The 26,539-nt window shown below is 44.6% G+C and overlaps 1 protein-coding gene across 1 annotated transcript; it reads right to left on the reverse strand.

The window, feature by feature from the left end:
* Window positions 1–1,025: 1,025 nt before the first annotated feature.
* On the reverse strand, window positions 1,026–25,109 carry SLC10A1 (solute carrier family 10 member 1). Its single transcript, XM_027111628.1, has 5 exons — window positions 23,880–25,109; window positions 13,200–13,410; window positions 5,570–5,748; window positions 3,826–4,022; window positions 1,026–1,936 (listed from the first exon to the last, which is right to left on the reverse strand). The coding sequence occupies exons 1-5, from the start codon at window positions 24,233–24,235 to the stop codon at window positions 1,830–1,832; spliced, it is 1,050 nt and encodes a 349-aa protein (XP_026967429.1). The 5' UTR covers window positions 24,236–25,109; the 3' UTR covers window positions 1,026–1,829.
* Between the last annotated feature and the right edge of the window lie 1,430 nt (window positions 25,110–26,539).

Consider the following 26,539-nt stretch of genomic DNA (forward strand, 5'->3'; position numbering starts at 1 on the left):
CTTGAACAGCACAGGTTTGATCTTCATGGGTCCACTTATATATAGACTTTTTTCGACAAATATGCGTTGCTGTGTTACATGATCCATGTTTGGTTGAATCAGTTGACGTGGAATCTTAGATACAGAGGGCTGACTAAAGTATGCTCGAATTTTCAGCAACATGGAGGTTGGCTGTTCAGGGGTCAACTTAGTCCTCTAAGGAAGTTTGAGTGTAATATATCTCAAGTTCAGCCATTCCTTCCTCAAAAAGCTGAACTTAACATTTGTTTTGCCTCACCCAGTCTACTAGATATGAGAGAAAACAGTTTGAACAGATATGTAAATGTGGGTAAAATATGTAAGGCTGATAAGTGGTAGATCTTCTCACAGTTTTTTTTTTTAAAACAAATTTGCATTTTTAAGATGTTGTTAGTGACCCAAATTATTGGTGTTCTGGTGCTGGGAGTACTGGTAGTTCTGGACATTTGCCAGACCTAAAATTTACTTGTCTTGGTTTCAGTCGAACCTAATCACATTAAGTGGTATGAAAATTACAAGAAACTCTATGCATGGTCAGCTGTTTGCAAGTGTTCTTATTAGTTTGTTAATCTTTCACTTTTTTTTTCCTAGATTTATTTTATTTATTTATTTATGGCTGTGTTGGGTCTTCGTTGCTGTGTGCAGGCTTTCTTTAGTTGCGGCGAGCAGGGGCTACTCTTCATTGCGGTGCACAGGCTTCTCATTGCGGTGGCTTCTCTTGTTGCAGAGCATGGCTCTAGGCACACGGGCTTCGGCAGTTGGGGCTTGCGGGCTGTAGAGCACAGGCTCAGTAGTTGTGGCACACGGGTTTAGTTGCTCCACGGCTTGTCGGTCTTCCTGGACCAGGGCTTGAACCCGTGTACCCTGCATTGGCAGGTGGATTCTTAACCACTGCGCCACCAGGGAAGCCCTTTCGCCTGTTTTTTTATGCCTATGAGCCAGATGGAAAATGTCTGAATTTCATTGGGGAAAATTTGAAACTTAAGGATTTTAGTTACTTTACTTTGACTTAGCAACCGCTAATTTCGGCAATAGCCTACAGTACTCTGAATTTGGAGGGAGCATAATGTGAAAACTACTGATACCTAATGAAGGGATGGGACAGATGATTAGTGAAACTACTCTGTTGGTATTTGTACTTTTTTGGCTTTTCTTTTTTAAAGTTTTCCTTCTCTTCTGGAATTGTGTTCTTCAAAATGTTCTTTCATTTGATTATAGCTGAGGTTTGGAGTTTGTCTTATCCAAGTGTTTTTGCATTTTATTATGTCTGCTTTTGCGTACTTGGTGTCATGTTCGCAGGAGCTTTAATTCCAGTGACGTCAAAAGGGAAGGAATGGGATCTGAATATTTAAGGTTAGAAAGGACTTCTGAAGTCTGTTAATCCTACAGTACTCTGAGCTTGTATTTCCCTTTTGGGTCACAAAACTTGGAACAGAATTTGGGTATTTGATTTTAGGGTAAGAACCCATTTATTGACTAGTTCAGAAATTGCTTTTTTATGCCTATCAGGCACTGTTCTAGAGATGCAAGGGCAAAAGGCAGTTTTGGTTCCTGCCTTTGTAGGGCTGTCATTGAATAAGTCTTTTATTTTTTAAACAAGTATCAAGTTGTAAGCTGGGAATAGGTGAGGCTTTTTGGGGTAGACCCCCACTTTGTCCTCCACGCAAGGCTTGATGATTCTGATAGTTTATGGTGGAAATGCTAGAGAAAGAGACCCCACTGGTGGTGGTTCATCTTTCTGCTCTCTGTATAGTTTGCCACGTTGGCTTTCTGAATTGCCTTCTGACCAGAATCCAGGTCACTGGGGAAGGCTAGGCTGTGCAAGGGGGGCACGCCTCCCCTCTGTGGGTGCCATTTCCCAGAGCTGTTGGAATGGTTTCTTCAGTTGTGTCAGCTTTGTAGATCATTTTTGTTTTATCTGTAAAGTTGAAGAGGGTCATAGGTTAGGAAGAACAAAAGAATAGTTAAAAAACTTGTTCTATCTGGGAGATAAAAGAATACCAACTTACTCCTAGGGTGTCCTGTGTTTTTGTTTTTTCCCCCATCTCTTTACCACCTCTTCTCCCATGACAAACTGAGGAAAGATTTGCTTTCCCCTCAACATCCCTGATGGTAATACTAGTAACAAAAGGTCTAATAAAGAGCACTGACTCTTCATCACTCCATCTCTGACTTCTTAGTACACACAGTACAGATGGGGAGTTGAGTTTATGTACGCAAAGGTTGACTATTGCCTTCTGGGAGCCAGTGGGGGCAGGGAGGAAAATGCATTAAGTGGGAAGTCTTCCAAGGGGTGTTTCCATACCCCTATCATTGTGGTGTCGGGTCTACCCCTTTTTCTGCCTGCATGGCGGTGGCGAGGAGCTATGATTATGGTCCCCCTTTCCTGTTCTCCCATCTCTCTAGAAGGGTACAAGGGTCAAAAGCACAGAAACTTGTGACCGATTCTTTAACTTGAGCATTGCTGCTTGGGCCCAGACAGTACAAGAGCTCCAAAGAGGTGAGTTATTTGCACTTAGTTTTGCCACAGGGGTCTTGCTAGGTGCATTGGTTTTGAGAGCCATAGACTCAGAATATGGCCTCTTGAGCACATTTCAGGCCTTTCTGGGACTAAAACTGCAAATCTGGGAATCTGCTTCTTTTGTTAAAGAAGGTGGAGTGTTCAATGGGTAACAAATATCTTGAGTTGCTCTCAAGAGAAGTATCAGATTAGGTTCTTTTCCATAACTCCACTGTAGTATTGAACCAAAGCTTAGTAAAAATGGTTCTGAAGTATGGTTACTTATTTATTGGTTTCTTTTTGGCTACTTGATAACCAATACTACATCTTTTAAGTTAATTGTAAGTCTTCATTTGCTACTATAAGATGATAAATTCTACCAGGGTAAGTTGTATCTTTCTCATAAGGTGTAAATCAGTCTCCAGGGTCTAGACGTCTCGAAGGCATCCTCAGGTTTGTGGGAAATGAGTCAGTTGAAGGATTTGAGTGGTTGAGATGAATATACTAATGTTTAGAGTTATAAAATACTGAAATATGTTACCGACTGAGATTTGAGTTTTCTGATTTGAAAAAAAAACGGGGGGGTTTAAAGCCCACTAAGGGACTCGGTGGGCTTTCTTGAGGTTTCATTATATCTTGAAGAGAATGAAATACTCTAAGCATCTTAGGAGGTGCTGTTGGCTAGGAAGTTATTTAATCCTAGTGGTAATTACATTAAATTATATTAAATCTAGACTTTTGATAGTTGTTATTAATTTAATAAGCTTATATGTAAGTTTTGTTTACTGTGTAGCCAGAGTTGGAATCCTCACTTTTCGATTCTGGATTATTGGGCTGCATTGCTTTCATGTTTTCTCATATAGGAGTGCCAGTGGTGCTGGGGCTCTGACCTGGCTCCATGGCTTGAGAACCTACTCTTAACATGGAAACTTAGTGACTTCTTGTGAATAGGACTTTTCACGCAACATCTCACAACTATGTAATGTCCAAGACAGTTCTGTCCTATTTCTATACCCTGAGTCCTACGTGGTCTCCTGAGTCCTGCATGGTCTCCCCAGTTAAAGTAGCCAAAATCGCCTCTGTTCTATGAGGCAAACTCCACAGCTGATTCTCCCAGCAAAAATGAAGTGCCATTATTATAGTTAGTCATGGCTCTTTGAAATCCCTTCCTGCTTATTGGTGCTGCCTGGTTCCTAATGACTTTATGGGTTACAGCCCTATCCAAAAGGTCCTTGCTAGAGATGGTTGCTGGCAGAATCATGTCCAAAATGGGAGCAGAGCTCAAAGGGGAACAATTCAGTACTTACGCTTGGAAGGCTTGATTTTCTCATGGCACCGAAAGATGGCAATGAGGAGAAGCCCTTCTCCAAGCTGGAAAATCATATAGAGGAGAGGAAAGAAGAAAAGTGGTCCAATGACTTCAGGGGGGAAGGTCACGTTGAGGATGGTGGAGCAGAGTTGAATATTTTGGCATCCAGTCTCCATGCTGACAGTGCGTCTGCACCTGTGTAGGTTAAAAAAACAACCCCATATGCCCTCAGAGAAGGCATATGAGGGTGCAACTTCACTTGCTCATCTCCCTTCTCCCAAATACTCTTAAGAGAAACTGACAGTCCAACACAGATAAAAATGAGCCACGTGTGGAGTGCACGGTTTTGAGAAAAGTCAAGTTGGCCCACCTCTTAAATCACCAATCCAGCCTTGTGGGAGATGGTGACTGTTAGGTTCCTGTTGGGGAGTTTTTATGAGGGAATTTTTGAGTAGCTTGGAAATCTACAATTTGTCACTTGCGGGATTATCAAAGTGAATTTTGGAGAAATGTCTGGCTGGAGGGATAAAAGGAAGATGGGAGCCAGAATCATTCATTGGCGTATGTTGGGCTTACATATAGGACAGTTAGAATTTAAATGTAAAGTAGAAGATTGTCTAAGTGGGAACCTTGCCCTGTGGTCCAGTTTCTGTCTTGGACATCTTTTAACTCCAAAACACAATGATTAAATAAAAGCTTGGTTCCATTATCTGTCTTTGGAACACATCCTCGGTTTTGCTTTCCATTTTATGGATTAAAGAATGGAATGTTTGTTAACATTTAATACATTTTATTCACTGAAGTGCAATTAGTATATTAAAATAGTTCTTTGCTAAAAAAAATCGCCAGCGCTGTCTCAGCACATTTACTATGAAGGAGACTACTGTGGGCACTTGATGCTGTGGCCATTTATCACGACCTGTATCATTCTGTCTTCGTGAAAATTCATGAGTGGTCATTGGCAGCCTTTTGACTGCTATATCACCATGTGTTGCATCCTACAGTAATTTGTTCTTTATTAAATTAGACTGGTTTTTGAAATGGATAATTATTTTAAAATTGTATTTTAAAAACAACTCTTCGGGGCGTTGTGGTACGAGGCTGGAGTGCAACTGTTTAGACCCCTGCGTAAACATCTGTCTGCCATGTGGCTGAAAATAGGGAATCTTGAGATGGGGTACCACTCTGTATAGACAGGGTGCCTAGGGTGCCTGATGTGTCCACACCCGGCGCTCAAGCTGACTGTTCCCCTAAAGTAGCAGGTGTGTTTGTGAATTGGATTAGGCTCTAGCAGAGGTCCGCAACTACTTCAGCTCTGAGTGGCACTTAGCAGAGTTGCCACCCAAGGTGTTGTGTCAAGACTAAAACCTAGACAGAAAGGGAGGAGAAGTGGGAAAGGGATTGTCAGCGCTTGTCATGACATGGAGCTACTCCACTGCCATTTGCCACCAGGGAGTTGGGCGGGAGGTGGAATGTAGGCTCTGGAGGGAGCACTTTGCCATGAACTGCTGCCCTTTGGATGATTTGATGCCTTTGGTCTTTGTGTTTTGTTTCTGGATCTGCGTTATTCATTCAGTACCTTCCCTCCCCAGTATTTCTCAGTCCAGAGTTCATTGTTCAGTTGAGACATTTGAATATATTGCTTGAAAAATGCCTTCCCGAGATCATGGATCTTACCTTTTTCTGAGAGACAAGAATGAGCATGAGACCCGTGGGACAGTGGGACCTAAAATAATACCTACCGTCCGTTGAGGCGGAACAGAGCAGAGAGAACGTAGCCTAGCAGGAAGCCGATGAAAGGCATCAGGGAGGAGGTGGCCAGCAAGTGTGGTGTCATGACAAACAAAATGCTCTTGCCCACGTTGAGGACAGAGAGCACTACGACAGCCACACTGCACAAAAGCAGGAGGATCATCCCTCCCTGTGAATAAGGACAAGGAGGAAATGCAATTAGAAGGATACTGGGCATGTGGAAGAGCAGAGAGGGCTGGGGAAACACTGGTGGGTATTGGAGGTGGAAAACACTTTAATCAATGTATTCGAAGTGGGAGGGAATGTGAAAGACCTTTATCTTTCATCTTTTTGGATTTCTCATCCGTAGCTAGGAAGCTTCCTGGAGGTCATAGATCTGATTAACACGTTAGGAAGACTGAGCCAAGCACAGCTTCTGATCGACATCTCTGGATGGCAGGTTTTCAGTGAAGTGCTATGGCTCTGAAGGATGAGACTATTCAGTCCTCTGGCAAAGTGACTATTGTAAATGAAAGTTCTCTTTCAAAGTCTCTGAAGCCCGTCCACATATCCCTACAATACTGCCATTGCTGTGGTCATTTTGGAGCTCAGTAGAAGTTATTCTTAGAACCTGTCATACTTGTCTTGAATACCTCCATTATGGGTAGGGACTTCATCCATCCATTTTACGATGAATTTAACTTCTGGACATTGCCAAAGTCATTTGAACCAAAGCTGGTTAAAGCAGGTAATGAAGTAAGGTAATGTGGTTTTAGATCCTAAATGATGTATAACTGTAAAGGGATGAGCCTACTTTCTTGAGTGACCTGCAGATTGGATGATAAGGAAGTTCCCAAAAGGAGTTTCAAAATGGCTCAGGCAATAATGGCATCATTAGAAGCAGTTCGGGTCCCTGTTGGTGGGAATGTGAATTGATACAGCTGCTGTGGAGAACGGTATGGAGATTCCTTAAAAAACGAAAAATAGAACTACCATACGACCCAGCAATCTCACTACTGGGCATATACCCTGAGAAAACCATAATTCAAAAGGACACATGTACCCCAATGTTCATTGCAGCACTATTTACAATAGCCAGGACATGGAAACAACCTAAATGTCCAACGACAGATGAATGGATAAAGAACATGTGGCACATATATACAATGGAATATTACTCAGCCATAAAAAGGAGCGAAATTGGGTCATCTGTAGCGACGTAGATGGAACTAGAGTCTGTCATACAGAGTAAAGTAAGCCGGAAAGAGGAAAATACCGTATAGTAACGCACATATATGGAATCTAGAAAAATGGTACAGATGAACCTATTTGCAGGGCAGGAATAGAGACGTAGACTAGAGAACGGACATGTGGACTTGGGGGGAAGGGGAGGGTGGGACGAATTGGGAGATTAGGATTGACATATATACACTACCATGCGTAAGATAGCTAGCTAGCAGGAACATGCTATAAAGCACAGGAAGCTCAGCTCGGTGCTCTGTGATGACCTAGATGGGTGGGATGGCGGGGGTGGGAGGGAGGTCCAAGAGGGAGGGGATATAGGTATACATATATAGCTGACTCATTTCATTGTACAGCAGAAACTAACACAACATTGCAAAGCAATTATACTCCAATTAAAAAAAAAAAAGTGCAGGTCCACCCTGCCTCAGGTAAGTGCTGTGAAAGCAACTGTCATCAGGAACAATGGTATGTTTTTATATGTTTTAAAATACATTATTTTATAGTTAACATCTTACCATTTAAAATTTTCAATAGGCAGATTTATGAAATTAGAATGTTAAGATTTTTCAGCATGTAACAAGGATGCAAGCTTTCAAAGTGTGCTTACCTGTCTGTGCATTTTAGAGGATGACACACTAAACTGATGAAATATACACATACACCTAAGCCTCTGTCCCTCTCATCTTCTGAGTAAAAGGATATATAGCAAACTTTTCTTGAACTTACCGTGTTGTTTTGTAATGGTTATATGTTTTGGTTCCGTTTCCAGCTCATTCGCACATGTGGGGTTTTATATTTCCTACTACCATTTTTTAAAATTGTGGTAAAATACATATAACACAAAAGTTGCCATTTTAACCATTTTTGAGTGTATAATTCAGTGGCATTAATTACATTACAGTGTTGTCCTAGCGACATTTTAACATTTATTTATATTGCTCTAATTTCAGCTGTACAGTTCTGCATTTCTGTGTTTTAAAGCCATGTTGCAGCTGATAATGATCATATGAAACATCACCTGTACTGATGGTGGTCCTGTCCCAGGAAAGGAAGGAATCTCACCAGTAACAACATGCTTCAGGTTTTATTGAAAGACTGATGAACTGCTTGGTTTGCCCTTGCATTTTGAGTTAATTTCTGCCTTTTGGGTTTGTCGTCTACCTAATGTCCAGTTTTTGCCCCTATCAAAAGAGTGTAATGGATAACATAGGGTGTACTGGGCTACAGGGATTGTGAATGAATCCAGAAGCCCTCTTTCTCTGTGTGAGTATCACTCTCATCCCCTCACTTTCGTTCTCCCAGTCTTGGGGCCTTTGGAGTGGTGAGCACAGACAATGGTGTGACCCAGGTGTGAAAGCCATCCTCAAGACGTGTAAACTGGTGAGTCATGCAACCTCTCTTGAGTGAGGTTGACAGCACAGCACCTGGCATATTAGAACCACTGACTAAATTGTAGCTATTACTACTCAGGGAAAAGAGAGGAATTTGACATCCCAAAGTTTTTTGTCACTCTCAGTCCTGCTTTTTGTGGCGATCTCATGTCCATGACCTGTTGAGAAAAGAGGCCATAGGTGGGTGCTTCTTCATAGGTCACCATGTTTTCTACCACCTGCACTGTCCTGTCATCGCTGATTGAAGCTGTGATGAGTGTCCATTCATGGGTAGCCGACTCAGCTTGCCAGTGATCTAGGAGATAACCTGGCCCAACTCTTCTTGCATCGGTGACCTAGGCAGGTTGAAGAATGACCTAACTAGTGAGATCCTTCCTCTTGTTTAGGGAGTTTGAAGAGTTACAGAGAGGGAAGCAAGAGCAGAGGCAAGTGTTAAAATTTTGACACAAAGGCCTGGGAGCAGCAGAAGCCACGAGTTGGCAGAAGCTGTGAGATTTAGGAGAGTCAGGTCAGTTCATCCGTAGCAGCAGGTATGAGAAAAGCATAGGTAGAGTGGTTGAGTCAGTGTCAGGGCGGGATCCTTATTGAAGAGTGATGGTTGGCTTATGGTAAGAGTGGCTCTTAGACCATATGTCATGCTCAGGTTCACCAACTTTCTAACCATGTAGGCTTGAATAAACCCTTGCATGGGTAAGTTAAAGTATTACTTGAATTGCCTTTCCAAATGGGGCATCCCTGAAATTGTATTATTATTGTGTCTAAGAGTTTAAGTGTGACCTCCTTCTAGGGAATGCAACTGGTTGAGCAGAGTTTGAGCAGATAACCCTAACCTTCTGCCAGAGCCAGTTACCAGAAGTTGGATAATTTTGATTTGAAGGTCTCTAGGAGTGTTAGGTGTGCAAAGAGGCCGGGACAATTGTTTGCTCATTTTCCAGCTTGTAACTCACTACATTATGAAACGGGGAGATTAAGGATGAGCACAGTCCTCAAAGAAATGTAACACGAGGAAACTTCAGCGTTTGCATCTTGACCACTTGTTTTTCTCTGCATCCTCACAGGAGTGATTCCTGTTTGGGAGTAATTGATAAACGGAGCTGTTGCCCTTCTGCTTGTCTAACCTTGGAGGTTTGGCCAGCCGCAAAGTGTCCCAAGATACGCCTGCATTTTATGTGATTCTTTGTTACTGGCCTCTGTCTTTCCAGCCCAAGTATATCTCAGCCCTTTGAATGTTCTCCGGGGTCTTTTTTTTTTTTTTTTTTTTTTTTGCGGTACGCGGGCCTCTCACCGCTGTGGCCTCTCCTGTTGCGGAGCACAGGCTCCGGACACGCAGGCTCAGCGGCCATGGCTCACGGGCCCAGCCGCTTTGCGGCACGTGGAATCCTCCCGGACCGGGGCACGAACCCGTGTCCCCTGCATCGGCAGGCGGACTCTCAAGCACTGCGCCACCAGGGAAGCCCCTCTGGGGTCATTTTGACTCCATTTTTTGCTGTGGAATTGAGGCATGGATGTGTAACACAAGAGGAACAGGAGTAGAATGAGAATAAGGCAGGAGACTGAACTTCATCTTGAAGGGCTTTCTCACTTTAAGATCTGAGATTCTTTTTGCATCCTCAGAAGAACACTTTTTTTAATTGAAGTGTAGTTGATTTACAATGTTGTGTTAATTTCTGCCATACAGCAAAGTGACTCAGTTATACATGTATATATTTCATATTCTTTTCCATTATGGTTTATCACGGGATATTGAATATAGTTCCCTGTGCTGTACAGTAGGACCTTGTTGTCCATCCATTCCATATATAATAGCTTGCATCTGCTAACCCCTAACTTCCACTCCATCCCTTCCCTACCCCCTGCCCCCAGCAACCACAAGTCTTTTCTTTACATCTGTGAGTCTGTTTCATAGATAAGTTCATTTATGTCATATTTTAGATATCACATATAAGTGATATCATATGGTATTTGTCTTTCTCTTTCTGACTTACTTCAGTAGGGTAATCTCTAGGTCCATCCATGTTGTGCAGATGTCATTTCATTCTTTTTTATGGCTGAGTAGTATTCCATCGTATATATGTACCACATATTTGTATTTGTCTTTCTCAGAAGAACACTTTATTCTGAGGTAAGGAGACATGTTCTTATATCAGTTGCCCTTGGGGTTCTAGTCTTTGGTTTCACCTATAAAGTGGAGGGGGGCAGAGCTGCTTTAAGTGATATCAGGAGTCACTTCACATTTTTATGTTCTGTGATTTTTTTTTCTTTATTCCTGTATCCCACAAACTATCTTGAGTAAGTGAAATGATAGACACATGTTTCTGGTTTTTTGTTTGTTTTTTTTTGCTAATGTGTGGGAGAGACAGGACTTGCCCTTTATTCCTTTGTTTATTCTCAGGTATTAGCTGTGCGTGTTGAGAATTCAGTGTTGAGGCACAGCCTTAGGATGTTGCTTCTTGCAGGTGGGTGGGGAATAAGAATGGAGTGGGTATTTATAATACAGTATGATACATGTTGTTGCAGTGGTGTTGCGTGATACGGGAGCAAGTAGGACAAGCATCCTGCCCAGGCTTGTGGGTTAAGGAAAACTTCCTAGAGGAGGTGCTAATTGTGTTGAGACTTGAAGGGTGAGTAGGAGTGAGTCCAGTGGGGCATGTGCAGAGAAGAGAGCTGACACTGGAGAGGTTGGCTGAGACCAAATCAAGAAAGGGCTGAGGGGCCACGTGACTCCTGGGGGAGTTTAAAGAACCAGTGAAGGCCTTTAAGCAGTGGAGTGACATGATAGTTTCTTTCCAGACTCAGGTTAAAACTGGGTCAGGGAGCCAGGTTAGAAGGCTGAGTTGTCTAGTGACACTAGAGAGGAGAGTGCCTGAATGAAGACAGTAGACACAGGGATGGAGAGACATGGGTTCAAGCAAAAGAAGGCAGAATTGACGATCCCTGATTCGTGTGAGTGGGGAGGGAGAGGATGTGGAGAATGACTGTCTGGTTTCCGGCTCAGGCAGTGGGGCACGTTGAATGCCATTCATTGAGATGATCACACGGTGGGAGGAGGGGAAGAGCAGGCTTAAGGAGGTGGTTTAAATTTAAGACATACTGAATTTTAAATGCTTGAGGCATATTCAGGTAGAAAGATTTGGCAGTTAATAAATGGATTCAGGAGTCAGGAGAGAGCTGAGAGCTGTTCTGACGGTCATCAGCTTGTAGATGGCTGTTGAGATGGACCAGATCTCATGGTGGGGAGGTCCTGGGCTTAGGGAAGAAAAGCAAGAAAAGCAGAAAGCTTGGGCTGAATGCAGAGAAGTAACTTTTACCAGAGGAACTCACAAGGGAGTCTGAAAAGCAGTGCCAAAGACGTGGTAGGAAAGCAGGTGCCCTGCCACTGAAGCTGAGGAAGATTTTTGAGAAGGAGGCAGTGGTCAGCCATACCAACAGCTGCTAAAAGAAGAGTTGAGACATGTCCATTGGATTTGGTGAAGAAAGTGGAGCAGGCGGTCATCAAGATGCTGAGTGAATCGGAGGCCAAGGAGTAGAGACTGTTGAGGCCTGGCCACTGGAGAACTGTCCTGCGGGCCAGTGTGGTGAGAGTGGAAGGTGGGTGGGGGCAACGGGTGACTCCCAGGAGCACGGCTCGGAAGGGGAGGAAAGAGAGGTGTTGGCTGGAGTGGGAAGTAGAGTCCCATGACTCTACTTAGTAAAAAAAACAAAAAAAGGAGAGATGTGAACCAGTATCAACGTTGGCTGTGAAGAACTAATATGGAGACGTTCTAGAAATGAGAGCGAGGGGGAGGAGGCTATGGGGGTAGAGGACATGATCAATAAAAGGAGATTTCTGAGAAGTAAGGAGAGAACGGAAGATGCCATCCAGAGCAGAGTGGGGTGATGAGCCATTTGGCAGGAGGAGGAATGACTTCACATCTTCAACAGGTGGGGAGGGGGACTATGGCCATGGTATTAGGACTACACCGGGACAAGGGCAAAAACTACCCTTGACAATGGTAGTGTGAAAATCAAAAGACCCTGGAAACCTGACCAAACCTCTTTGTTCCAGGCCCAAAGCTGCTGGAAGACTTGGGCCTCCAAGTGGTACACCCTGTAGCCCGGCCCAAAGGCATAGATCCAGGGGTGGGGACCACAGCAGGCCTTCAGGAGGTGAGGTTTTCCTGAGGACGGGGATGGAGCCTGGGATCCTGGGCTGAGCAGGGAGCCAGAGGAGAGACTGATGGGAACTGAGCTCCAAGGTCACAAGAGTTGGTAGAGGAACCACTCACTCTACAAGTCTGATTTTTCCAAAGGCAGGGCAGTGGCGTGATGCCCTCATAGCACACTCCTACACCTGCTGGGGCCATCTCACTCCACTTTTCTCCTATCCCACTCCTAAAGTGATACAAGTGTGCCTACCACCTCTCCCCCTGGCCTCCTCCCCTCTGGCTTCTCATCCAGTCAGCCATGTTTGCCCGTGGTCTCCCTTGGAACTCCTCTATTCAGGCATCTCCCTAGGCTTACCCAAATCCAACCCTTTCTTCATGGTCTGGCTGAAACCGTGCCCCCTCCTTCCATCCTCTAGGGAAGCCTTTCTTGACCACCTGGCCCTCACTAACCTCACCTCCTTACATTCTGCCAATACCTGATTGTACATTGTGTTGGATCTTGTTTCTCATCTATTATTGACTTTCTGCAAACAAACTTCGAGGACAGTGGCTCCTCAGAGAGTGTAGCATAAAACTTAGCAGCTACTAGGTACATGATAAAAGTTTAATTTTATTATTAAAATAATGATTATACCTTATAGTTGTGTGTGGTGTTTTACTGTTTTTCTCCTAACTTCAAAAATATTCTCATGTACATTACAATCCCATGAAGTAGGTTGTACCAATAGCAGCAGACTTCTTTTGTTTTTTTTAAACAAGGAAGGAAACTGACACAGAAAAAGCCCAAATGACTTGCCTCAAGCCATTCACTGCGATGATGGTGGTGTTGTCGCTCCCTGCCCAGGCCCCCAGGTTCTTACCTTGGTGACATAACGTACGTATTGTGGCCGTTTGGATTTGAGGATGATGCCTATGGTGCAAGGAATGAGAATGAGGATCAGTGATATCATGATGTTGCCATAGGGCACCTTGTCCTTCAGGGTCCCATCATAGATGCCCCTGGAGTAAATGTACAGGAGGAGGGGCATCATGCCCAGGGCAAAGAAGGTAGAGCAGGTGGTCATCACGATGCTGGGTGGGAGACATAGGAAGAGTGCAGAGAGAGAGCCCGTTAATACAGGCACAACCTCATTTTAATTGCGTTTTGCAGCTGTGGTTTTTTTTTTTTTTTACACAAAGTAAGGGTTTGTGGCAACCCTGCCTCAAGCAAGTCTATCGGTGCTATTTTTCCAACAGCATTTGCTCACTTCATGTCTCTGTCACATTTTAGTAAGTCTCGCAATATTTCAAACTTTTTCGTTATATTATGGTGATTTTTGATGTTACTACTGTAATTGTTTTGGGGCACTGCGAATCACGCCCATGTAGGACGGTAAACTTAAAGGATATAAATGTTGTATGTGTTCTGACTGCTCCACCAACTGGCTGTTCCCTCTTCTCTCTCTCTCCTGGGGCCTCCCTATTCCCTGCGACACAACAACATTGAAATTAGACCAGTTACTAACCCTACAATGGTCTCTAAGTGTTCAAGTGAAAGGGAGAGTCACATGTCTCTCATGTTTTTAAATCAAAAGCTAGAAATGATTACACTTAGTGAAGAAGGCCTGTGGAAAGCCCAGATAGACTGAAAGCTAGGCCTCTTTCCCCAAACATTTAGCCAAGTTGTAAATGCACAGGAAAAGTTCTTGAAGGAAATTAAAAGTGCTACCCCAGTGAGCACTCGAATGATAAGAAAGCAAAAAAGCCTTAGTGCTGATATGGAGAAAGTTTGAGTGGTCTGGAGAGAAGATCAAACCAGCCACAACATACACTTAAGCCAAAGACTAATGCAGAGCAAGGCTCGAACTCTCTTCAATTCTAGGAAGGCTGAGAGAGGTGAGGAACCTGCAGAATAAAAGTTTGAAGCTAGCAGAGGTTGGCTCATGAGGTTTAAGGAAAGACATCATCTCCACAACATGAAAGTGCAAGGTGAAGCAGCAAGTGCTGATGTAGAAGCTGCAAGCTATCCAGAAGATCTAGCTGAGATCATCAATGAAGGGGGCTCCACTAAACAACAGATTTTCAGTGTAGATGAGACAGTGTTCTACTGGAAGAAGATGCCATCTAGGACTTTCATAGCAAGAGAGGAGAAGTCGATGCCTGGCTTCAAAGCTTCAAAGGACAGGCTGATTGTCTTGTTAGGGGCTAATGCAACTGGTGACTTTAAGTTGAAGCCAGTGCTTATTCCAAAAATCCTAGGGCCCTTAAGAATTATGCTAAATCTACTCTGTGCTCTATAAATGGAGCAACAAATCCTGGATGACAGCACATCGTTTACAACTTGGTTTACTGAATACTTCAAGTTCACTGTTGAGACCTACCACTCAGAAAAAAGATTCCTTTCAAAATGTTACTGCTTATTGACAATGCACCTGGTCACTCAAGATGTACAAAGAGATTCATGTTGTTTCATGCCTGCTAATACAAAATCCATTCTGCAGCCCATGGATCAAGGAGTAATGTTTGCCTTCAAGTCTTTCCATTTAAGAAATACATTTTGTAAGGCTATAGCTGCCATAGATAGTGATTCCTCTGATGGATCTGTGCAAAGTTTGTTGAAAACCTTCTGGAAAGGATTCACTATTCTAGATGCCATTAAGAACATTTGTGATTCATGGAAAGAGGTCAGAATATCAACATTAACAGGAGTTTAAAAGAAGTTGATTTCAATTCTCAGGGATGACTGAGCAGTTCAGTGGAGGAAGTAACTGCAGAGTGGTGAAAATAGTGAGAGAGCTAGAAGTGGCGCTTGAAGATGGGACTGAATTGCTGCCATCTCCTGATAAAACTTGAATGGATGAGGAGTGCTTCTTACGGATGAGCAAAGAAAGTGGTTTCTTGAGAAGGAATCTACTCCTGGTGAAGATGCTGTGAAGATTGTGGAAATGCCAACAAAGCATTTAGAATATTACATAAACTTAGTTGATAAAGTGGTGGCAGGGTTTGAAAGGATTGACTTCAATTTTGAAAGAAGTCCTATTCTGGGTAAAATGCTATCAAATGGCAAAATCATTCATGAAAGGAAGGTTCAGTCTTGTTGTCTTATTTTCAGAAATGGCCACGGCCACCCCAGCCTTCAGCATCCACGACCCTGATCAGTCAGCAGCCATCAGCATGGAGGCAAAACCCTCTACCAGCAAAAACTACAACTTGCTGAAGGCTCAGATGATGGTTAGCATCTTCTAGCAATAAAGTATTTTTAAATTAAGGTATGTAAATTTTTTTAGACACACTGCTATTGCACACTCAGTAGACCACAATATAGTTTAAACATAACTTTTATATGCCCTGGGAAACCAAAAAATCCATGTGACTCACTTTATTGTGATATTCTGCTTTATTGCAGTGGTCTGGAATTGAACCTGCAGTATCTCCAAGGTATGCCCGTACAGACTACTTTGTGGAGTGCCTGCTTTGTGCCAGGCATTGTGCTAAGAACCTTACATACATTGCTTTATTTCCTTTTCCCAGTAGCTTAGGAGGTAAGCATACCATCTCCTTTTTGCTAATGAGGAAGCTGGGGACTTGAAGAGTTGTGGCTTGCCCAGAATCACACAGATAGGAAGGCTGAGGCAGGATCTGAACCCAGGTCCGTCCAACTGCTTCAGTCCCTGTGTGCTTCACTGTGGAAGGAGCCATTCTGATCTCCTCTGTAGTAGAACTCTTTTTGCTCTCTATACTTGACATAGCACAGCCCATTTTGAAGAAAGCTGTGTGAGCCCATCACTCTGGCTATAGCCCATTGGAACATAGAATAACACCTGACCTACTAAGTTGCTAAGTGCCTGCCTTAGAGCCTAGGGGATGGCTGGACATAGTGATTTTGTCTAACTAAGATAACAAGGATTAAGCACATCAAGAGCATTTTCTCACTTGGGGAGTTTGAATGTGTGCACAGTGATAGAGCACTTGGTTTTGGAGAGGCATGTTCAGGCAAAACCCAAAAAACATGCAAAGAAAAAGCAGTAAACAGAGGCCATGATTAGGAGGACTGTAAACAACAGCAGCAAAGCAGTAAAAACAGAATAATGGAAGGACCACAGTGGTGGAGCTGTAGAGAAGGCAGCAATAGTTACCCATTGTTGAGTAAGTGACAAGATAATCTGGTCATCAGACCTGTTTTTTATCTTGAATAATATTCTAGTCCCCAACACCAATATTCTCATGTTCTTTACTTTCTGGTTTATCCTTAACATTATTTAAGAGAAATTGAGTGTGTCTCAGATCCTGAAAAATAGTATACCCTCCCAGCTCTAATCTGTATCCTAACTGTCCTAAATGTCCTATTACCATCTCCATTTGGAATCTCATACATGTTAATCAGAGTACTCTGTGTAGGAAGAGCCCCTCCAGAAAGACCAACCGAGAGAAGAAGCTGCTAGGGAACCTTCTTGGGTTTGTAGACATTCACCTTACAATATATGCTCTGGCTTCCATTCTAGTGGGAAGGTTGGGGACAAGGCCTTGACAAGACCGCAGGAAAACCACACTAAGTGTGTGTCCCTCCTCCCTATAGCCCTATTCACTATCTACACCTCTTCATTGTTTCCATAGAGGTCAAATATGGCTTAAATGAATATCAACTACATCCTAGTCCAAAGGGTCTGGAGTATAGCCATCAAGAACACAGAGTTATCATATGTCCCAGTGACTCTACTCCTAGGTATATACCCACGAGAATTGACAGCATATGTTTACACAAATACTTGTATACAAGCTTTCATAGCAGCATTATTTATAATAGCTAAAAAATGGAAAACAAAATATCAACGGATAAGCAAAATATGGTGTATTCATGTAATTCAATATCCTTCAGCCATAAAAAGCAATGAAGTACTGCTATATACTATCACAAAGATGAACCTTGAAAACATTATGGTAAGTGAAAGAATCAGAAACATAAAAGGCTAGATATTATATGATTCCATTTACCTGAAATCTATAGAGACAGAAAGTAGATTAGTGGTTGCCAGGGGCTGGAGTGAGAGAGGAATGGGAGTGACTGACTGCTAATGAGTATAGGTTTCATTTGGGGATGATTAAAATGTTCTGGAATTAGATACTGGTGGTAGTTGTACAACCTTGTGAATATTCTATAAACTACTGACATATACTTTAAAAAGGTGAATTTTATGGTATGTAAATTATATCTCAAGAAATAATTTTAAAAATCTAGGGAGCAGCTAAATTAATTCTTAGAGGAAAATTTATAGCCTGAAATGTTTATATAGGAAAAGAAAGATTAAAAATTAATGAGCTAAGCATTTCACTCAAGAATTGAAAAGAAAAACAAAGTAAACCTAATGAAAGCAGGACAAAGAAAATATTGAAGACGAGAGAGTAAACTTTAAAAATTATATAAATTAACTGAGAATCAATTAAACCAAGAGCAAGTTCTTTGCAAAGTCTAATAAAAATAGACACCGCTGGCGAGACTAACCAAGAAAAAGGAAAGAGGGCACAAATTGATGTTATTATGAATGCAAAAGGAAACATAATTTCAGATACAATAAAGATTTTAGAGAGTCATAGAAGAAATCAAGGACAGTCTTATACTTTCATTTTTCTATTCAGATTGAATGGACAATTTCCTGGGAAATATAATCTACAAAAACTAACTCAAAATGAAGCTGAAAACCTGAATCAACTTAGAATCACTAAAGACATTTAATCAGTAGTTTGAAACCTGTCATCCAACCCCCACACGATGTACATATGGTTTTACAGTAGAGTTCTACTAAACATTCAAAGTACAGATAGCCTCAGTATTATATAGAGAGCAAAAAAGTGGAAACATGTCCCAAATTATTATATATGAATAATAAAATTTTACAACCAAAGGTAGAAAATCACATTATGAGAAAGGAAAATTAGGGTCCAGTCTCATTTATGAACACAGAAGCAAAAGCCATAAATAAAATGTTACCAAATGAATCTAGCCATGCCTTTAAAAAGTAATGCAATGAACAAAATGGGTTTATCCCAGCAATATAAAAATGGTTTAACATTAGACAATCTACTGATATATATCACTGTATTATCAGATTAAAGAAAAAATGGTATCATAGATGCAGAAAAGTGCCATTCAACAAAATTCAATGTTCATGCATGATAAAAATTAGCACACTAGCAACAGAATGGAAATTCCTTAGCCTGAAAAGGGTTATCTGTCAAAAATCTACAGGAAATAGTAAACCTAATGGTGAAAAATTAGAGGAATAAAGCAAGGATACCTGTTCCCATCACATCACCTATTGTAAATTATACTATATAGGTCTTTGCTAGCACAGCAAAACAAGAAGTAGAAAAAACATATGGATGGGAAAGGAAGAAACTAAACTTGCATTATATGCCAATGATAGGACTGTCCACAGAGGAAATCCAAGTGAATTTCCATTACAACTAGTAAATAAGAGAATCCATGAAATTTTGATTACATTAGCAATAAAAAAATCAAGTTCTGATATACTACAAAAATAATTAGCAAATGAATTTTTTTAAAAGATACCATTTATAATATTCATAAAAATGATAAAATGTTTAGAAATAAATCTAAAAGAGATATGCAAGATCTTTATGAAAGAAGTTATAAAACTTCATAGGTATAAAATAATGATTAATAAAAGAAAATCTGTACCATTTTCATTTTCATGGATGGGAAGATTCAGTATTATAAAGATAGCCTCTAAATTTATCCATAAATTTAAAGCAAATTTAACCGAAATTCCAGAAATAGTTTTTGTAGATGTGAGACTTAATCCTAAAATTCGAGTGAAAGAGTAAAGGGCCAAGAATAGCTAATGTAATTTTCAAGAACAACAAGGTAGGGCAACTTTCAGATATCAAGATTTATTAAAAGGCTGTAATTAAGAAAGTGTGATATTGGCTCAAGGATAGAGACATAGAACAATAGAACAGAAGGGAGATCCCAGACACAAACTTATGCTTATTTGTGAATTTGGTCAACGAGAGAGATGGAATTAAAAGTTGATGGAGAAAAATTCACTCAGTGGTCCTGGGAATTTTCTCTATTCATATGGAAAAGATAAAATTAGATCACAGCATACATAATAATAAATTCTAGGTTGATCAAAGATCTCCATGTGAAAAGCAAAACTGTAAAACTTTTCAAACATAGGTGAATATCTTTATGACCTTCAAGGCAGTAAAGGATTTCTTAAAGAAACCCCCGAAACAAACTGCCAAGGAAAGATATTCGTACAGTTGGTTAAGTTAAAATAAGCATTCTGTTTTATAAGACATCATTATCAAAATGTAAGGATAACCCCCAAACTGTGAGTAGACTGTCGCAACATGTAAAAACAACAAATAACTGTAAATCAATGAGAAGAAAACACCACAGTCCCATCGAAAAATAGGCAAAGGGCATTATTTTCAGAAGAGGACACCCAAATGGCCAACAGTATTTGAAAAGTTGCTAGACTTCCCGTGAAATTAAATTTAAAACCACCGTGACTCATTTCACTCTCACCAGATGACAAAATTTAGAAGTCTGACAATTCCGAATACAGATGAAGACACGGAACAACAGGGATCTTCATACACTGCCCTGGGAAGTGTGAAGTGGAATAACTACTTTGGAGACTTGTTCGTTGCAGATGTGTGACCCTCAAGACCCAGCACTTCTGCGTTCATTATGTATTCTCTCACATGTGAGCACAGGGGGAGCATGCATAGGACTTGCTCATGCAACAAAACATGAAATCCATGTAAATGTCTGACAACAGGAGAATGGATAAATGCAAGCAAACTATACTGCAGTTCAAATGCATGAAGTAGCTCTTTTATTTATATACCTATTATCTCAAAAAAGCAAGCCGTCAAATGATATGGGCAGTATGATACCATTGATATGAAATTTAAAACCATGTAAATGCAACAGTGTATCTTGTTGATGGATATATACCTATGTAGTAATAGTGTAAAAGGGTCTGTGGAAGTGCTGAAAGGCAAATCCTGGGAGGTGCTCCCTTCAGGGTGGGTAGAGGGGAATGAGATTGGGAAGGGCACACAGGGGGCTACAGTGCTAGCTATTGATTTCTTCTTAGGAGAAAAGCCACACAAAACCTGTGTGCTTGTTCTGATGTCCTTGAACAGAGGAGTCATGCTTACTTTGGCTTGGCATGTCGGGAGCTTTGGAATTTGCTCTGAGACTTGGTGAGCCTCGTGCACTGAGGTGTGTGGGAGCCATGCTCCCAGACCCCCGAACCTCCTCCGCATGTGTGAGTGCTGGGCACTGGTCCTAACTTTTTGGTATCTGTGACTGTCATGATCCTGTTACCCTGAAGGATAGGGATGGGAGGCAACTTCCTGACTCTAGCTCTGAGATTGGAATCTGTTCCATAGTAACATTGTGGACCCGGATGCTTCTCGGGGTCCAGGGACCAGGGAGAAAGGAGCACATTTGGTTTTTTCTTTACCCTTCCTGCTTAAGTTCTCAGAGCACTGCATACAGCCTGCTTTGGGGCATCGGTACACCCTGCTTGAGGAACAGTTTTTGAACTCCTGTCAATAGAGGCACTGGAGGCAGAAGCTGAGAGAGTTGTGAGGGGACCCATTAGAGACTCTGTGGTGAAGTGGGAAACTTCTGGGAACCCGGGTAGCTTCTGTCTCTTCCTGCTTAGTCTCCCTCTGTCATGGTGGGGAGAGCTGTGGGAATCCTTGGGTTATCCCCTCAGCCATTGGCTCTTGTCTCAGCTGCGAGCTGGCTGGAGGGGAGAGGGGGAGCAGGTGAGCTGGAGGCAGAGGCGGCCATCAAAGGGGCCCAGTTCCCTCTGGCACTCTCTCCTCTGTCCCCGGTGAGAGCACTTTCTCTTTCTCTTGCGGGTCGCCTGCTTTCTTTGGAGATGTCTAGCAGCATCCTTGAGGAAGGAGCTGCTGGGCCTGGCTGCCTTGAGAGGTCCACCCTGCGGCCCAGCCTCCTTGAATGTGCCCAACGCCCTGGGACGGCCGCTCCCCCAGCCTCACTCCAGCTGTGAGGCAGAATGACTGGGAAGAGAGAGCCCAGGAATGGCTCCAGACACAACTGGCCCACAGATTCTCGGGAAGCCTCTGGAAAGTCTCTGGACTTCCGCTTCCTCACGTGTAAAGTGGAATAGGTGTCCTAACATTCCTTTCTGCTCTAGATGGGAAATCGCGTGGGGTTGTACACAGATCTCAGACCCATAGCTTCTGTGTAACATCTGGGCCTCTGTCATGTCCTGTTTGGCTTGCACAGTGTTTTAAGAACTTGGAGCGAGTTACCAATAATTAAGAATTTGGAGATTTCACATAAAAAGGGGGACTCCATCTTCTCCTGAAAAGCAGGGAGCTGTGCAGGCACTGAGTCCCCGTTCCCACAACACCCATGGCAGAGATGCATGGCGTCTGCCCCGTGTAGGGCGGCCCGTGTCTCCGAGGCTGGCGGTCACCCTCCAGCCACTCAGTTCATTTATGTACACACCCGACCCTGAAGATAGCACAGGCTTTGGAGCCTTCAGACCTTGGACAAATGTATTAACCTCTCGAAGTCTCAGTTTCCTCATCTCTAGAATGGGGCTCTTTACAGCACCTCCTCATGGGAAGCGGTAAGAGGATCCCATGTAAAGTGCTTGGCCCAGTGCCTGGCTGTCTTTTATTATCAGCACCATTATCATTATTATAATACATGTAACAAGTTGTCCCAGATGAAGAACTCAATTTGGGATTTGAGGCCTGGCGGCATGTGATGGTGGAGGATGAGATTCACGCTCCTCCAGTGGGGTCAGAAGCCTGGTTTAACATGAGGGGGAGGTTTGTCTGTGGGTAGGGGCGTTATGGTAGAAGGTGGCCGTCCCGGCAGAGCATTGTCTCTTGAGGGTCTAGGTGGAAGTGACAGTTCCCAGGTGCCCAGACCGGGAGGCCTGGCCTAGCAGGAGAGTCACTGGAGGCTCTGCCGGTGGAGGCCTAGAGCCTCAGAAACGCAGGTGTTTCAGAAGAGACCTCGTTGGCACCCACTGGCTCAAAAGGCTGGGACATCTGGTCACTCACACTTAGAGGCTCCCCCATGATATTTTACGCTGTCCTATCCAGCGCTGCCGCTTCTACAGAGCCACGAAGCCCTGAGTACCCCTTTCCTGACCTGCAACCCTTCTACAACAGAATTAAGGTGTAGTCCAGGTTTCTCTGTCCAAGACACAGAGGCTGCAGCCGGCCTTGTCCACAGGCTAAATCAAGACCAGGAGCTTGTTTTGCAGCAGTAAGGACTTGGATTAGATAGAGGGAAGAATTTCCTCACAGTGAGGTGGTCGAACATGGATATGTTCCCATGGGAGACAACACAAGCCAAGCTCTCTCTCCATTGACCACCTCAGTAAGGGTCAAATCATATGGGTAGAGAGTCCAGAGCTTCTCAGATGGCAGGTCCAGGGAACCCCCAATGATCACTATCATTTTTTCATCTAATAATCAACCCCAGCATCGCTTGGCGTCTCCAGGAGGAGGCTTCCGTACCTGGCTAGTTTCCTTAGTAAAGTTCAGCCAGGGACAGGATACTGACAGGCACAAGCAGATGGACTGTCTGAATTTACTGCCTTGCCCGGCATGGAAGAGTGGATCGAACCAGAAGAGACCGGCTTGAGACGGAGGCTTAGATAACAGCAAGAGCTTTTATGCTGGTGAGTTTTCTTTAGCCAGCAGGGGCTGCTGTTGCAGCTGGAACAGGCCTGATGTGGCCTCACCCTGGGAGGCATTCCAGACCAGAGTCCCACTTGTTTGGAAGGACGGGTGTCCAACCAGCCCCTGCAGGAGGGAGCCCTCGCTGATTTCTGCTGTGATGAGCTGGGTGGGGCTGCTGCTGTTTCCCTCCTACCACTTTGGCCGAGGCGAGGCCCATGATGACTTGGGACCCCGACCTGGTCCTGGGAAACTCTAGGATCTACGTGGCTGTGTCTTTGCATCGAAGTGTTCCTGCGTCTCATGGGTGGATGGGGGAAGTTCAGAGAAGACAGCCCAGACAGCTGGGGGGAATCTTTGGAAGTTCCTTCTTGCTCTGCAGGATTTGGAGGTGCTCTTTGGTTCCGAGCCACCTTGATCTCCCTGGAGATCTTTGAAACTAATCTGCACTCCCTTTCCATATCTCTGGCCTCAAAGCAGACAACTTGCCCCACCTGGCAGACAGGTAAAAGTTCTCCAGAGGTCCCTTTGCTTTAAGTCAGTACAGTACTCCTGCAAGACAATCCTTGTGCCCCATTCGAGACAACTCTGGGAGTCAGGGGGCTCTCCAGGGTGCCCCTGGACCAGCTGCGCCCCTTTGGCTTGGTGCTTAAACCAAGATGTACCCCAGGTCCTGTCCCCAGCCCAGCATGAGCTCCTGACAATCAATGCCTGCCACCCCCTGCCCTAGCACCCACCCAGCCCCCACTCACTCACGCTTCTGGCTTTAGCCCCCCTCTTCGCCTTGATTGTGATCTCCCACACAGCTGCTGTCCCCAGATTGCTCCTTCTTCACCCCCCCGTCCTACCTGAGGTTCATGTCCCCTTTCATGGCCAGAGTGAAGACGTTGGAGAGGTTCCCCCCCGGCGAGCAGCCGCAGATCAGGATGGCCAGTGCCTCGACGTTGTTCAGCTGGAAGACCTTGCCCAGTGCAAAGGCAGTGAGGGGCATGATGCCGTACTGCGCCACCAGGGCGATGGCCAGCCCCTTAGGCTTCCAGAAGTGCACCTTGATCTTGCTGAACTCCATGGTGCAGCCCAGCGAGAGCATGATGGTTAACAGTATGATCACCAGGATAACGCTCAGCGCCCAGTCGGTGGGCCGCTTGCCGAAGTTGTGAGGCAGGGAGAAGTTGAACTGGGCAGACTCATTGAGGGCCTCCATCCTCCTGGATGGCAGCGGTGGAAAAAAAGCTGAAGACCCAGCACGCCCCTTGCTCGCCTGCTGACTCCCTGCCCTGCCCAGTCCTTGCTGAGTGCCTTCCTCAATCACCTCCCAGGGCAGGGAGCTTCAGGACAAAACGTAGATCTGAGCAAATAGAAGGATTATGCAACTGGCTGTGCTTTCTCTGGCTTTGGCCCCAAAGGAGAGAAAGCCCAGAGCCTTATCTGCAGGGCTGTTCCGGCCTCTCCTGAGCTCCTCAGCCTCTGCTGTCTTCCTGGGTGTCACTCACACCCCTCCCTCACCTCTTGGCTGCTTCTGGGACAAGAGGGCTTATATCCCCCCCCCCCACCCCCGAGCACGCCCACAGGCATTCTGTTTCTTGGAACCAATCCAGGTCCAGCCCCTCTTGTTCTCTGCTCAGCCCCTGAGGCCTCAGTTTCTCATTCAGGGGAAGGTGTCTCCCCAGGCCCAGGCGGTCACGCGCATCTTCCCCCAAACCCCAGGGAGTGACAAGAGTTGAGTTTTACCTTTCCTTCCTGGAAAGGGGGGTGTGGGACAGGGTAGGGGCAGGTGAGTTGCTGGCTTCCAGGAGAAGTTGTGTCCATGACCCTTGTCCTGGAAGAGGAGAGGTGCCTGTGTCCTTCTCACTTGTGCTGGGAAAACTTGGTCCTATCCCCAAACCTGACGGCACGGATCCCGGGGGAGGAACATGCTCCCACACACACCTAACTCCAGGGAAGAGCCTGCTGCGCTGGCTGAGGGGCTCTCGGGAAGACTGGGGGCACGTTCCCCAAAGGGCAGCTCTGAAGGAGCCCTGGCTGGGGAGATTTATTTCTGCCCAGGCTCTTTGGCCAGCAGCCCGAGGAGCCCCATTGCTTGGGAAACTTGCCGAGAAGGAAGCAGGAATGCACAGCCTTTTCTTTCCGATGTCCTGACTGCTCTACCTTGGCTCTGCGCCTGTCTGGGAGCCAGGCTCTGGCTGAGCGGGTGACAGTGGACAGAGGCAGGCACGCCTGGTGTGTGTGGCGTCCCGGGCCTCCCTCCTCCCACCCCAGCCTAGGGATAAGCACCTTCAGAGGAAGGACAGGGAACAGCTTTCAGAAGAATTGCATCTAGGCGGGGCTGGAACCCAAGAGGCCTGAGTGGGGTCTCATAGTTTCGTATTTGCTGAAACATGAGATTAGGCTTTTTGTGTGGGACTACAGAGGACAGGATGGGGACCAGGGTGCGAACCACTCTGTGGGGGTGGGGAGTGGCTTGGTATGAGGAAGCACCCAAAAATAAGAGCTCTCCAACAATGGCCCCAGGGCCTTTAGAATCCTGCATAGATAAGGGCTGGGATAGGATCCACGCGTTGGGCAGCGTGGCTCAAGAAGGCTGCTCTCTGGGGTCCTGCAGGTCACAGGGCTACATCCTGTGGCCCTCAATGACAAGAACTTGAAGCTCCTTTCCCTCTGAGAATTAATGATTTCCTGGTGCTTGAATTGATCTGGTCTCAAGGGGAGGGCGGGCCGAGTGGGGTTTACTAGGTGCCGATAGGGGTGTGTGGAGCTTGGACTGAGTATGCCTGGAGGGTCAGGGGCAGGCCTAAAAATGCTGGTCAGAAGAGGCCCCCTAACAGAGTTGCTAAGGGAGAATTATGATGTTTTTAAAAATTTATTTATTTATTTTTGGCTGCGTTGGGTCTTCGTTGCTGCGCGCAGGCTTTCTCTAGTTGCAGTGAGAGGGGGCTACTCTTCGTTGCGGTGCGCGGGCTTCTCATTGCAGTGGCTTCTCTTGTTGCGGAGCATGGGCTCTAGGCGCACGGGCTTCAGTAGTTGTGGCACACGGGCTCAGTAGTTGTGGCTCGCGGGCTCTAGAGCGCAGACTCAGTAGTTGTGGCGCACGGGCTTAGTGGCTAGGCGGCAGGTGGGATCTTCCTGGACCAGGGATTGAACCCATGTCCCCTGCATTGGCAGGCAGATTCTTAACCACTGTGCCACCAGGGAAGTCCCAGGGAGAGTCACTGATCATCAACTGAGTGCCAAGCACTTGTGGGAGTATAAAAAATTATGTAATCCATGTTCCTGCCCTCGGGAACCTTGTGGTCCATATGGTGGTTCACAATGCAAAGCAAAAAATATTTGAGGGTGGAGTCCAGGCAGGACTGCCACATACAGCTGTGCCAGCTGTGCACTGAACAACGCTAAGGACACCACCCATTCAGACATCCTGTGCAATCAGTTTTTATACATCTGTCTTATGCCCAAGGGGGTGAGGAGTAATCAATCAGTATCTGTTAAAAGATCAGGGGTTTGTGACGTG

The sequence above is a fragment of the Aethalodelphis obliquidens genome, unplaced genomic scaffold, assembly GCF_003676395.1.
Source record: "Aethalodelphis obliquidens isolate GAN/ISIS:26980383/991018 unplaced genomic scaffold, ASM367639v1 scaffold10, whole genome shotgun sequence".
Classification (NCBI taxonomy): Eukaryota; Metazoa; Chordata; class Mammalia; order Artiodactyla; family Delphinidae; genus Aethalodelphis; species Aethalodelphis obliquidens.

Excerpts from the sequence above, each read along its gene's own strand:
- SLC10A1 (XM_027111628.1), bottom strand. The coding sequence starts at position 24,235 with ATGGAGGCCCTCAATGAGTCTGCCCAGTTCAACTTCTCCCTGCCTCAC. Across the intron at positions 13,411-23,879 it reads AAAGGGGACATGAACCTCAG|CATCGTGATGACCACCTGCT; the intron begins GTAGGACGGGGG and ends TCTCCCACCCAG. Across the intron at positions 4,023-5,569 it reads CTGTTCCGCCTCAACGGACG|GTGCAGACGCACTGTCAGCA; the intron begins GTAGGTATTATT and ends TAACCTACACAG.